Below are 12,385 nucleotides of genomic sequence, written 5' to 3'. Positions count from 1 at the left end.
GGCAGGAAACCCTATACCATTTCAGATAAATGGCTGTCCAGTCTCTTCATAAAAACCTCCAGTGTTGGAGCATTCACAGCTTCTGGAGGCAGGTTGTTCCACTGGTTAATTGTTCTCACTGTCAGGAAGTTTCTCCTCAGTTCTAGGTTGCTTCTCTCTTTGGTTAGTTTCCATCCGTTGCTTCTTGTCCTGCCCTCAGGTGCTTTGGAGAATAGCTTCACTCCCTCTTCTTTGTGGCAACCCCTGAGATATTGGAACACGGTTATCATGTCCCCCCCCTCGTCCTTCTCTTCATTAAACTAGACATACCCAATTCCAGCAGCCGTTCTTGCTGGAGACAATTCCCATGGTCAGTTATACCACTAACTTGGCAGCACGTTTTTTTTTTTGCGACTGGCTTCTCTCAGTCTTCTCAGCTGTGGGGTGGGGATCGATGCTGGTCTACTCTGCAGGGTTCTTGGGAAGTCACACTCACAAGATTACAAATGTGAACAATTTTTTTGTTTGTTTATGAAGGGGAAGAGAGATGCGATAGCAGCCTTCCAATTCTTGAGGATCTGTCACTGGGAAAAGGGGCTTGATTTTCTCTCCAAAGCACCTGAAGGCAGAGCAAGAAGCAACAGATGGAAACTAATCAAGGAATTAAGGAGAAATTTCCTGACAGTAAGAACAATCAAACCAGTGGAACTGCTTGCCTCCAGAAGTTGTGAGTTAGTTTTTAAGAAGAAGCTGGACAGCCATTTGTCTGAAATGGTACAGGATCTCCTGCTTGAGCGGGGTGGAGTGGGGGGGTGGACTAGAAGACCTCCAAGATCCCTTCTAACTCTGTTATTCTGTTACTTTTTTAATTAATCAGTGGAATGACTTGCCTCCAGAAGTTTTGAATGCTCCAACACTGGAGGTTTTTGAGAAGAGACTGAACAGCCATTTGACTGGAATGGTATAAGGTCTCCTGCTTGGGCAGGGGGTTGGACTAGATGACCTCCAAGGTCCCTTCCAGCCCCATGATTTTATAAGGTGCCAATCTGGTTAAGAAAACCAAGATCATGGCATCCGGCCCTCTCAATTCCTGGCAAATAGATGGGGAAGAAATGGAGGTAGTGACAGATTTTATCTTCCTGGGCTCCAAGATCACCACAGATGGGGCTGCAGCCAAGAAATTAGAAGACGCTTGCTCCTGGGGAGGAAAGCTATGGCAAATCTAGACAGCATCCTAAAAAGCAGAGACATCACCCTGCCAACAAAAGTGCATATAGTCAAGGCCATGGTTTTCCCACTTGCAATGTATGGCTGTGAAAGTTGGACCATAAGAAAGGCTGAGCGCCAAAGAATGGAGGCCTTTGAACTATGGTGCTGGAGAAGACTCCTGCGAGTCCCTTGGACTGCAAGGCGTTCAAACCGGTCAGTCCTAGAAGAGATCAACCCCGACTGCTCTTTAGAAGGCCAGATCCTGAAGTTGAAACTCAAATACTTTGGCCACCTAATGAGAAGGAAGGACTCACTGGAGAAGGCCTAATGCTGGGAAAGATTGAGGGCAATAGAAGAAGGGGACGACAGAGAATGAGATGGCTGGAAGGAGTGACGGAAGCAGTAGGCATGAGCTTAAATGGACTCCAGAAGATGGTAGAGGACAGGAAGGCCTGGAGGAACGTTGTCCATGGGGTCGCGATGGGTCGGACACGACTTCTGCAACTAACAACAACAACAATTTGGGCAGGGATGACAGCAGCCTTGCTTCCTCTAAATGCAAGGAACTGCAGTGCCATCATCCCCAGCCAGCATGGAGGGGAGAGGGGCAGGCACAAAGTTCAGGAAAACTGGAGCACAAGTGGTGGGGGCTTCCCCCCAGCTTCTCATGCCTGTCGCTTGTGTGAGGCTCAAATTGTGCCGGAAGAGCAGATCTCCAAAGAGGCAGAAAGGCTCAGCCCCCCATCCCAGCAATTCCTCTCCTTCGGGCTCAAGGGGGGGGCGCACTTTGCCCCTTATCTCTCCAAGTGACAATCGATGGGCATCGAGAGCGCCCCAGCCCCACCCCCGGGGGGATTCGATCCCCCTACCGGAGCCTCACAAAGGGCTTTCCAATACAGATGTGCAGCCACAAGAAAAGCTCTTAATTAGCACCCTTATCGCAGGCAGGAGAAAGCCGCTTAATTAGTTCAGGGAGAATAATGAGGGCCAGGCGCACAGTGGAGGGGCCGTGTATCTTGGGGGAAGGGGGGGTCTCTGTCATCTGCAGGCAGTCCAGATCCTCCCTTCCTTCCTTCCTTCCTTCCTTCCTTCCTTCCTTCCTTCCTTCCTTCCTTCCTTCCTTCCTTTTCTGCTTTCTCCTCTCTTTCCTTCCTTCCTTCCTTCCTTCCTTCCCTCCTTCCTTTTTCTCAATCATTTTCCTTCCTTCCTTCCTCCTTCCCTTGCCTTACTCCATTTTTCTCTCATCTTCCTTCTTTCGTTCCTTTTTCCTTTCTGTCTCCCTTGCTTTCCTACCTCATCTTCTTTCCTCCCTTCCTTCCTCCCTCCCTCCCACCCTCACATTTCTTCCTTCCTTCCCTTCCTTCCTTCCTTCTCTCTTGCCTTCCTTTCTTTTTCTCACTCATTTTCCTTCCTTGCTTCCTCCTTCCCTCACTTTCCTCTCTTGCCTGCATTTCTTCCTTTTTCTCTCATCTTCCTTCTTTCGTTCCTTTTTTCCTTCCTGTCTCCCTTGCTTTCCTATCTCATCTTCCTTCTTTCCTTCCTTCCTTCCTTCCTCCCTCACTCCCACTGTCACATTCCTTCCTTCCTTCCTTCCTTCCTTCCTTCCTTCCTTCCTTCCTTCCTTCCTTCCTTCCTTCCTTCCTCCTGCCCTCTCTCACCTTTCTCACTCATCTTCCTTCCTTCTTTCCTTCCTCTCTAATCAAAATTTGGACAGTTGGCAACTGGCATGTACTTATGATGGTTGTGGTGTCCCACAGATCATGTGGTCCCCTTTTGTGACCTTCTGACAAGTCAAGGGGGAACCCGGGTTCGCTTAACGACCGTGTTACTCACTTAACAACTGCAATCATTCACTTAATCGGTGTGGCAAGAAAGGCTGCAAAATGGGGCAAATCTCACAACTGCCTCACTTAGAAACAACAATTTTGGGCTCCCTTGTGGCCGTTAGTTGAGGGTGCCCTGCTGCTGTATGCCCCTGACTGCGGGAGTAATAAGTGACTTCTGGATAAGTGACTTCTGGATAAGCTCAGGGGCACTCTTGCCAGAAGCGTCCTTAGCTCGGCATTGGAAGACAGCAGAGGGGTTTTTTATTCATCTGGCTCTAGCCTCCATCTTGACTTTTTTGACCTCACCTGCAGCAGCCCTGGGGTGGTCGGTCCCTTCGTCCCCGGCCTCAAAGCTGCCGCAGCCATTTTAACGGCAGCCTTGATGGACGGCCCTCTGGCATTGGAAATCGGTGCCGGGTTTTGTTATTGGGCCCAGTTGGGATAAATAGGAAGTTCCAACAATTGAGGGGATTCGATAAATGCTTTAACCTCTGACCCCCGCCTCCCCCACCCCATCAAACCAGAGAGCCCTTTCCCAAGCCCCTCCCCCACGGCCTCTGACGCCACCCAGAGGTTGCCATCAATTAGAGCCCTTTTCCAACCGCTGGATTAATCAACCTGCCGCTCGATAGCCCTCAACCCCAGGCAGAGGTTAATGGGGCGCTAATGAATGGGGGTGGGGCAGGCAGGGATTGGCCTGGGATGGGAAAAGGGAGGGGGGAGGAAGGAGATGGGAATGAGAGGAAGGAAGGAAGGAAGAAAAGGAGGGGGATGAGAGGAAGGAAGGGAGGGAGGGGGAGGGAGGAAGGAAGGAACAAAAGGAGGAAATGAGAGGAAGGAAAGGAAGGGAGGGAGGAGAAAAGGGGAATGATAGGAAGGACATGGGAATGAGAGGAAGGGAAGGAAGGAAGGAAGGAAGGAAGGAAGGAAGGAAGGAAGGAAGGAAGGAAGGAACAAAAGGAGGGGGGATGAGAGAAAGGAAAGGAAGGGAGGGTGGGAGGGAGGAGAAAAGGGGAATGAGAGGAAGGGAAGGAAGGAAGGAAGGAAGGAAGGAAGGAAGGAAGGAAGGAAGGAAGGAAGGAAGGAAGGGAAGGAAGGAAAGGAAAGGAAGAAAAGGAGGGGATGAGAGGAAGGAAAGGAGGAGGAGGAAGGGAGGGAGGGAAGACAAAAGGGGAAGGAGAGGAAGGAAGGAGATGGGAATGAGAGGAAGGAAGGAAGATAGGAAGGAAGAAAAGGAGGGGATGAGAGAAGGTAGGGAGAGGGAGGGAAGAAGGAAGGAAGGGAGATGAGAGGAAGGGAAGGAAGGAAAGAAAGGATGGAAGAAAAGGGGAATGAGAGGAAGGAAGGAAGAAAAGGAGGAGAATGAGAGGAAAGGAAGGAAGGGAAAGGAGGAAGGAAGGAAGGAAGGAAGGAAGGAAGACCCACCTATACACTCACCTCTCTTCTGCATGAAGCTGAACAGATCATCCAGAAATTCCTTCCGTTTGGGGTCTCCATCCAACTCGTAGAGCTGCAGAGGGGAAAGAAATAGTGGGCATCAGTGTGTGTGGGGGGGGACTGGCAGGAGCCCCCCCAAGAGCAACTGGAAGGCCAAAGAGGCCTTGGTCAGCCACTCAGACTCGCTTTGCGTAATGAGAGGAGCAGCATATGAACACAGGACAACACAGGAAAAAAAGAACAAGGTAGCTGTAACCCTGAGTGCAGAACCAGCCCCTTCCTGCATTTCTCAAGATGGGTGGTTTTTCCTTTCCCTTTTTCTTGGGAGTGGGTGGTTTTTTGTTTTTTTCAATTTTCCTCTGTCCCCTACCCTGGGATCTCTTAGTGGTCTCCCTATACATCCAATCGAAGCAACTGCAGAAAATGGCTTTCTTTCCTAGTTGAAGTGCACCCAGCCGTCCTGAACTCCCACCCCATCTATTTCCAAGACCCCCACCACAACCCAGGGCTTCCTGCACCCTCTGGGCTAGCAGGCTTCTTCAGAGATCTGCTAGCCAAGCACTCCCAAATAATGGCCGTAGCAACACCCACTCACTCCCCCCCCCTACACCCACACCCACATGAGACCTTCAGTTACAAAACTGCTCTTCTGTGAATTTAAATATCACATTTAGTTTTACATTTGCCTCCTTCCTTTCTTCTTTCCTTCCTTTCTTATCCCCTTCCCTCCACTACTCCTTCCTTCTTTCTTTTCCTTCCTCTCCATCTTCCTCCCTTTTATCTATCTTGCTTCCTTCTTTCCTTCCTCCATTACTCTCCTTCCTTCTTTTCTTCCTCACTCATATTTCTTCCTTCCATTACTCCATGCTTCTTTTCTTTCCTTCCTTTTCTCACCCATTTTCCTTTCTTTCCTCTCCCTCCCTTTTATTTATCTATCTGTCTCTATCTGTCTACCTACCTATCTACCTTCCTTCTTCCCTTCCCTCCATTACTCCTTCCGTCTTTCTTTTCCTTCCTCTCCATCTTCCTTCCTTTCCTCCCTCCCTCCCTTTTATCTATCTATCTTCCTCCCTTCCTTCTCCCCTTCCCTCCATTATTCCTTCCATCTTTCCTTCTTTTCTTCCTCTCACTCATATTCCTTCCTTCCATTACTCCTTCCTTCTTTCCTTTCCTTTTCTCACCCATCTTCCCTCCTTTCCTCCCTCCCTTCTATCTATCTATCTATCTATCTATCTATCTATCTATCTATCTATCTATCTATCTATCTATCTCTATCTTCTATCCTATCTATCCGTCTATCTATCTATCTATCTATCTATCTATCTATCTGTCTGTCTATCTATCTATCTATCTATCTATCTATCTATCTATCTATCTATCTATCTATCTAATTATCAATTTATATCTATCCATCCATGCATTCATCCATCCATTTATTATCTATCTATCTATCTACCTACCTACCTACCTACCTACCTACCTACTTACCTTCCTTCTTCCCTTCCCTCCATTACTCCTTCCATCTTTCCTTTTCTTCCTCTCACTCATATTCCTTCCTTCCTTCCTCCCTCCCTCCCTCCCTCCCTCCCTCCCTCCCTCCCTTCCTTCCTTCTATATCCACCCATCTTCTATCCAACTTTGGGCAACTCCCAATCAAAGCAAAAAAAAAAACCCAAATAAAATTATATTGCAACCATAAACCTTCTTTGCTTTCATTTCACAGTTCCTCTTAATTTCTCTTTCTCTCTCCTGCCTTCCTTAACCCCCCTCCCAAAGTATTGTTTGCTGTTTTCCATCAGAAAAGGATGGAACCCCAAAAAACCTCCTTCCAATCAAGACGTTCAGAGGTGAACCAACTTCTAACCGGACCCTCGCTGGGGGAGTCTGATTATCCCCTCCCGCACCAGGTTGGGTTTTGGGCCAATGCAAAAAAGCAGAAAACTGCTTCTTCCTGGACTCCCACTTCTGCCCTTCTCTTTCCTCCCACCACGAGACCCCCTCAGTCAAAACAGAGAGCTGGATGGGACCTTCGAGGTCCTCTAGTCCAACCCCCTGCTCAAGAAGGAAGCCCTATGCCAGACATGTCAAACACAAGGCCCGGGAGCCGGATGCGGCCCACGAAGTGGTTTCATGTGGCCCGCGAAGCCATCCTGGAAACAGTGAGGGAACAGCCCCCGCTGCCTTGGTGATGGCCCAGGCCGGCCGGGAGCCAATGTACAATTTTGTGGTGGCCATCTATGCTGAAACACATTCAGTCTTAGCTCCACAAGGCTGTCCGGAAACAGCGAGGAACCAGCCTCTGCCGTGTCGGCCCCGCCCCCTGGGTGCATGCTGGGGAGGTGTCACCCTTTGTGAGGAATGAAGAAATGCATCATTGCTTGGAAGTGGCCAGCAAATGGCCCTCGCCTACTACCCCGGTCCCACCCCCTTCTGCCAGAGACCCTCAGATCTGTCCCACTCCTGCCCAGGCCCCCACAGGCACCCTTGACACGAATGATGTAGAGCTGGCCACGCCCACCCAGTAGGCCACACCCACCCAGTAGGCTGCACACCCCCCCCCCAAGGGCAACCGCAATGCTGATGCGGCCCTCAATGAAATTTTATTTATTTTATTTATTTATTTATGAGACTTATATACCGCTTTAAGTGCAAGCACTCTCTAAGCGGTGTACACCAGTAAGCAATGTATATATATATATATTTTATTGAGTTTGACACCCCTGCCCTATGCCATTTCAGACAAATGGTTGTCCAGTTTTTTTTCTCAAAAACCTCCAGTGATGGAGCATCCACAACTAAGTTGGTTAATTGTCCTCACTGTTAGGAAGTTTCTCCTTAGTCCCAGGTTGCTTCTCTTCTTGGTTGGTTTCCATCCATTGTTTCTTGTCCTGCCTTCTAGAGCTTTGGAGAAGAGCTTAACACCCCCCCCCCCTTCTTATTTGTGGCAGCCCTTCAAATACTGGAACTCTGCTATCCTGTCACCCCTGGTCCTTCTTTTCTTTAGACTAGCCGTACTCAATTCCTGCAGCCGTTCTTCATATATCTTAGCCTAATCCTCTTAGTTGCTCTTCTCTGCACTTTTTCCCAAGTCTCCACATCTTTTTTTGTAATGCGGTGACCAAAACTGGATGCAGCATTCCAGGTGTGGCCTTACTAAGGCTTTATAAATAAAAGGATTTATAAGGATTCCTCCACCCCAGAACAAATGTGCTTCAACCCTTTATGGGTTTGGCCAGCTTGGGGTGGGGGGTGCGGTTACAGCGTCTAATTCCGCCTCTCCCTCCCCATTCCTGAAGCTTGCAAGCTGCAAAGTTGGTGGTGGCAACTCCTGGCTGAGCCATGATGGATGGACTCAGCTTGCTCGTCCCCCAGGAGAGCATAGCTGACCCCCCCACCCCCAGCCCCAGCCCAGCACCGACCTTTAACCCTTGTGTGGGTGGGAGAGATAAATATTTGATGACAGTCCCTGATCCTCCGTTGAGCCTCCGCTGACACCTGTAGGGATTACATGCAAAGCCCCACCGCCCCCTCCCCCTTCATCAGGGCAATTAGCAAGAAGGGGGCAGCTCCTGGATGACCTCTGACCTCTAGCATCCAGGGAGGAAAATTGATGGGGAAGGAGGGAGCCGTCCTGGACTCCCTTCCGATCCCCAGGAGTTTTATAGGGAAGACTCGGGGGAAACTCAAGAACGCCAGCCAGGAGAAGTGGGGATCTGCACACTGGGATAGCAAGACTTTGCAAGGAAGACAAACCGTGTTTGTCTAAAAAAAAAAAAACCCATGGTTGCAAGATTATTTATTTATTTACTGACTGACTGACTGATTTATTTATTTACTTACTTATTTACTTATTTAAGATAAGATAAGATAAGGTAACCTTTAACCTTTATTGTCATTTTTTTTTTACTGTGGGCAAAACGGCACACATCAAAAAATGAAATTTAGTTTGCCCGCTCTCAAAGTGAAACACATCCATAACACCTAAACATACTATATACAACATATGTATAGACCCACACCCCTACATATACATAACAAATAAATATTAAATACTGTCCATCTTGAATATATAACGCAGTGGTTCTCAACCTGTGGGTCGGGACCCCATTTGGGGTCGAACGATCAATTCACGGGGGTCGCCAAACAACGCAGTCCGCCATTTTTTCCCCCTTTTCCTTAGCTGTGCTACTCCCTTTTATTCTATTGGCTTTTGAAAGCCAATAGAATAGACTCTCTTGAATAGAGTCTAATTCTATTGGCTTTCAAAAGCCAATAGGAATTGTCCAGGCTGTCTCTGCCCAGCTGAGCCCGCCAAAAGTCCCATTCTGCAAACGGTGCTGCACCAGTTGAGTAGTCCTCGACTTACGACCGGTTGAGTAGTCCTCGACTTACGACCGGTTGGGGGGGTCACGGCATTAAAAAGGTTGAGAACCACTGATATAACGGAAGGAGGAAGCTTGAGAGTTCACAAGGGATCGGAGGTAGTCCTTAATTTACCTTCTTTCATTTAGTGACCATTTAATTTACCTTCTTTCATTTAGTGACCATAACCTTCTTTCATTTAGTGACCATTTAGTGACAACAGCACTGAAAGAAGTTGCTTAGGGCCACTTTTCACACTTACAGCCATTATAGCATCCCCATGGTCCCGCGATCAAAATTTGGATGCTGGGCAACTGACTTGTACTTATGACGGTTGCAATGTCCTGCGGTCACGTGATCCCATGTTTGCAACCTTCTGACCAGCAAAGTCAACAGGGAAACCGTGTGACTGACTTAACAACTGAGACAAGTGTCAAGAAAGGTCGAAAAATGGGGACAAAACTCCCGGAAGCAAATTTCTCACTTAACAAGAGAAATTGGGTTCAATGGTGGTCGTAAATCGAGGACTATGATATACAGTTATAATTTATATATTTCAGGTCAGTCCTACCCGATGCCCCGCGTGCAGTCTCCACGGAACAAATCTTCACCGTCAGCGGAAAACAAACTGCTCCATCTGAGGGGGAGGGAAAAAAGGGAAAATCCCTCGGCTTGGCCAGGCGTGCAAGCCTGCGTGCCAACTCTTCCCTCCCAGCTCAGCTTGGCACTGATCCTGGAGGCAATTTGCATTCCTAAGTGCCCTAGGAGCTCCCAGACTGGGGATCGGATGTCATTAATCAGGATTTGCAGTCACAGCTATTCCACAGCTTGGCACGGCAGCTCACAGGAACGGGCAGCGTGCCAGCTGAAACGGTGCCATCTCAGCAAGACGTGAATGCTGTCCTTAACCCTTGAACAGGCTGGGGGTAGCAGAGCCATAGTTTTCCCAGTTGCAATGTATGGCTGTGAAAGGTGGACCATAAGAAAGGCCGAGCGCCAAAGAATGGAGGCCTTTGAACTCTGGTGCTGGAGAAGACTCCTGCGAGTCCCCTGGACTGCAAGGCGGTCAAACCGGTCAGTCCTGGAGGAGATCAACCCTGACTGCTCTTTAGAAGGCCAGATCCTGAAGTTGAAACTCAAATACTTTGGCCACCTAATGAGAAGGAAGGACTCACTGGAGAAGAGCCTAATGCTGGGAAAGATGGAGGGCAAGAGAAGAAGGGGACGACAGAGAATGAGGTGGCTGGATGGAATCACTGAAGCAGTAGGCGTGAGCTTAAAGGGACTCCAGAAGATGGTAGAGGACAGGAAGGCCTGGAGGAACATTGTCCATGGGGCCGCGATGGGTCGGACACGACTTCGCAACTAACAACAATAAGCACAGCCAACCACAAAAGAGGACAAAGAAAAGAGATTGGACAATCCTTTATCTGAAACAGTGCTTGAGCAGTGGGTTGGACTAGAAGACCTCCAAGGTCCCTTCCAACTCTATTGTTCTATATTCTATGTTACCAAACTCTTGATGCCTTCTGGGCAATGGGAGGAATGACTGAGGGGAGGGAGGGGGAAGGGTGCTAGACCTGAATCCAGGACAGCCCAGAAAGAGGGGAGAGTTGGGGGCAACCCCTATGGAAACGTCACCAAACATTAAAAGAGAATGTTTGCAGCTGGGGGTTGAAATGAGGGGTGCTGGGTGCTCTCTGAGCCTTGTTGTTTTCTTGCAGATATTTCATGAGTCAACTAGGTAACATCATCAGTGGTAGGAGGGTTAGGATTGGGGTGGGCAAACACCACTCCCTTCCAGTACTGATGATGATGTTACCTAGCTGGGTCATGAAATGTCTGCAAGAAAACTACCAAGCTCAGAGAGCAGCAAGGATGATTCCTCCTCCTCCTCCTCCTCCTCAACCCCACTCCCTTCCAGCACTGATAACATTAGATTAAATGCATTTTGCTAGACTCCACTTGGGGCATTTAACTGTCCCCTGAAAAAATCAGAGGCAAATGCACTTATCAGGGGAAACTAGACTCTTTTGCAAATTAGAAAGCCTTTTTAAAGTGAATCGGGAGATCTGCTCCAGGCAAAAAATCTGCAATGTTTTTACTGGGTTTACTTCCTGTCCATATACAAGTGGCCTGCATTGTCGATTTGGGTGGGAGTTCCCTGATTAGGCTGCTGTTAACTGCTTGATTATTTGTCGTGTTTCCTTGATTGGGGTGTTATTTGCTACTCTAGCGTAAGAGAAACCACCAAGAACACCCCAACCAACAGATAGGGCTAACCTCTATATAAATAAAGGACAACCCCCCACCTCCTCCGTTCTAGCACTGATGATGTTCCCTAGTTAGGTCATGAAATGTCTGCAAGAAAACTACCAAGCTCAGAGAGCACCAAGGATCCCACAGTTCTCCTCCTCCTCCTCCTCCTCCTCCTCCTCCTCCTCCTCCTCCTCCTCCTCCTCCTCCTCCTCAACCCCACTCCCTTCTAGCACTGATGATGTTGCCTAGTTGGGTCATGAAACATCTGCAAAAAAACCCATCAAACTCAGACAGCTCATTTTACCAACCAACCAGTCCTCTTTACCACAAACTCAGCAAACAGCATGATGCCAATAAAAAGAGGCATTTGCAACAACAGGTCCAAGCAGCCATTCTTGGTGTTTCGTTGCTGGAGATCCTGGCAAGATGAGGCCTCTAAATGTGATCCTAAACAAAGCTGAAAGTTAAGGGGTGCATTTGACCCAGGACACAACAACAACAACAATAAAAAAAAAAAGCAGAGACATCACCCTGCCAGCAAAAGTACGTATAGTCAAGGCCGTGGTTTCCCCAGTTGCAATCTATGGCTGTGAAAGGTGGACCATAAGAAAGGCTGAGCGCCAAAGAATGGAGGCCTTTGAACTCTGGTGCAGGAGAAGACTCCTGCGAGTCCCCTGGACTGCAAGACGATCAAACCGGTCAGTCCTAGAGGAGATCAACCCTGACTGTTCTTTAAAAGCCAGATCCTGAAGTTGAAACTCAACTACTTTGGCCACCTAATGAGAAGGAAGGACTCACTGGAGAAGGGGCTAATGCTGGGAAAGATTGAGGGCAAGAGAAGAAGGGGACGACAGAGAATGAGGTGGCTGGATGGAGTCCCTGAAGCAGTAGGCCTGAGCTTCAATGGACTCCAGAAGATGGTAGAGGATAGGAAGGCCTGGAGGAACGTTGTCCATGGGGTCGCGATGGGTCGGACACGACTTTGCAACTAATAACAACAACAACAACCTGTCAACGGCAGTAGGGGACCCCTACTGTCTTATATCCTGCCCCCAATCTTTCAGAAGTGCTTCCCCCACCCCAGCCTGGGAAACAGGCACATCTGTTGGGGTGCATTACTCCAGACAAGCTAGGATCTATAAGCATCTTTATAAGCACACACACAAAGCAAACAGGAGAAGGAATTACTAAGCGCTTTCTTACATCTAGGATACAGCTGAGGTGCTTATTTAATTACTCACTTTCCGAGATAAATCGCATTGATTTAACTTTTATTGAATGAGTGGCTAGTTCGCTTCCAAGCCATATTCTCT

General features: G+C 48.5%; 1 protein-coding gene across 1 annotated transcript in view; it reads right to left on the bottom strand.

Annotated features, from left to right (window-relative positions):
- The window catches only part of ARID3C (AT-rich interaction domain 3C), a 98,233-nt gene that overhangs the window by 22,248 nt on the left and 63,600 nt on the right, over positions 1-12,385 (bottom strand). Inside the window, exon 3 of the mRNA XM_039355401.1 lies at positions 4,452-4,524. Within this exon, the coding sequence (XP_039211335.1) occupies positions 4,452-4,524 (73 nt within the window). The remainder of the gene's footprint in view (positions 1-4,451; positions 4,525-12,385) is intronic.

This window comes from Crotalus tigris, unplaced genomic scaffold, assembly GCF_016545835.1.
Source record: "Crotalus tigris isolate CLP2741 ecotype Arizona unplaced genomic scaffold, ASM1654583v1 scf7180000018684.1183181, whole genome shotgun sequence".
Lineage (NCBI taxonomy): Eukaryota > Metazoa > Chordata > Lepidosauria > Squamata > Viperidae > Crotalus > Crotalus tigris.
The sequence above is the reverse complement of the archived record's forward strand: the minus strand, read 5'-3'. Positions and strand labels throughout refer to the sequence as shown.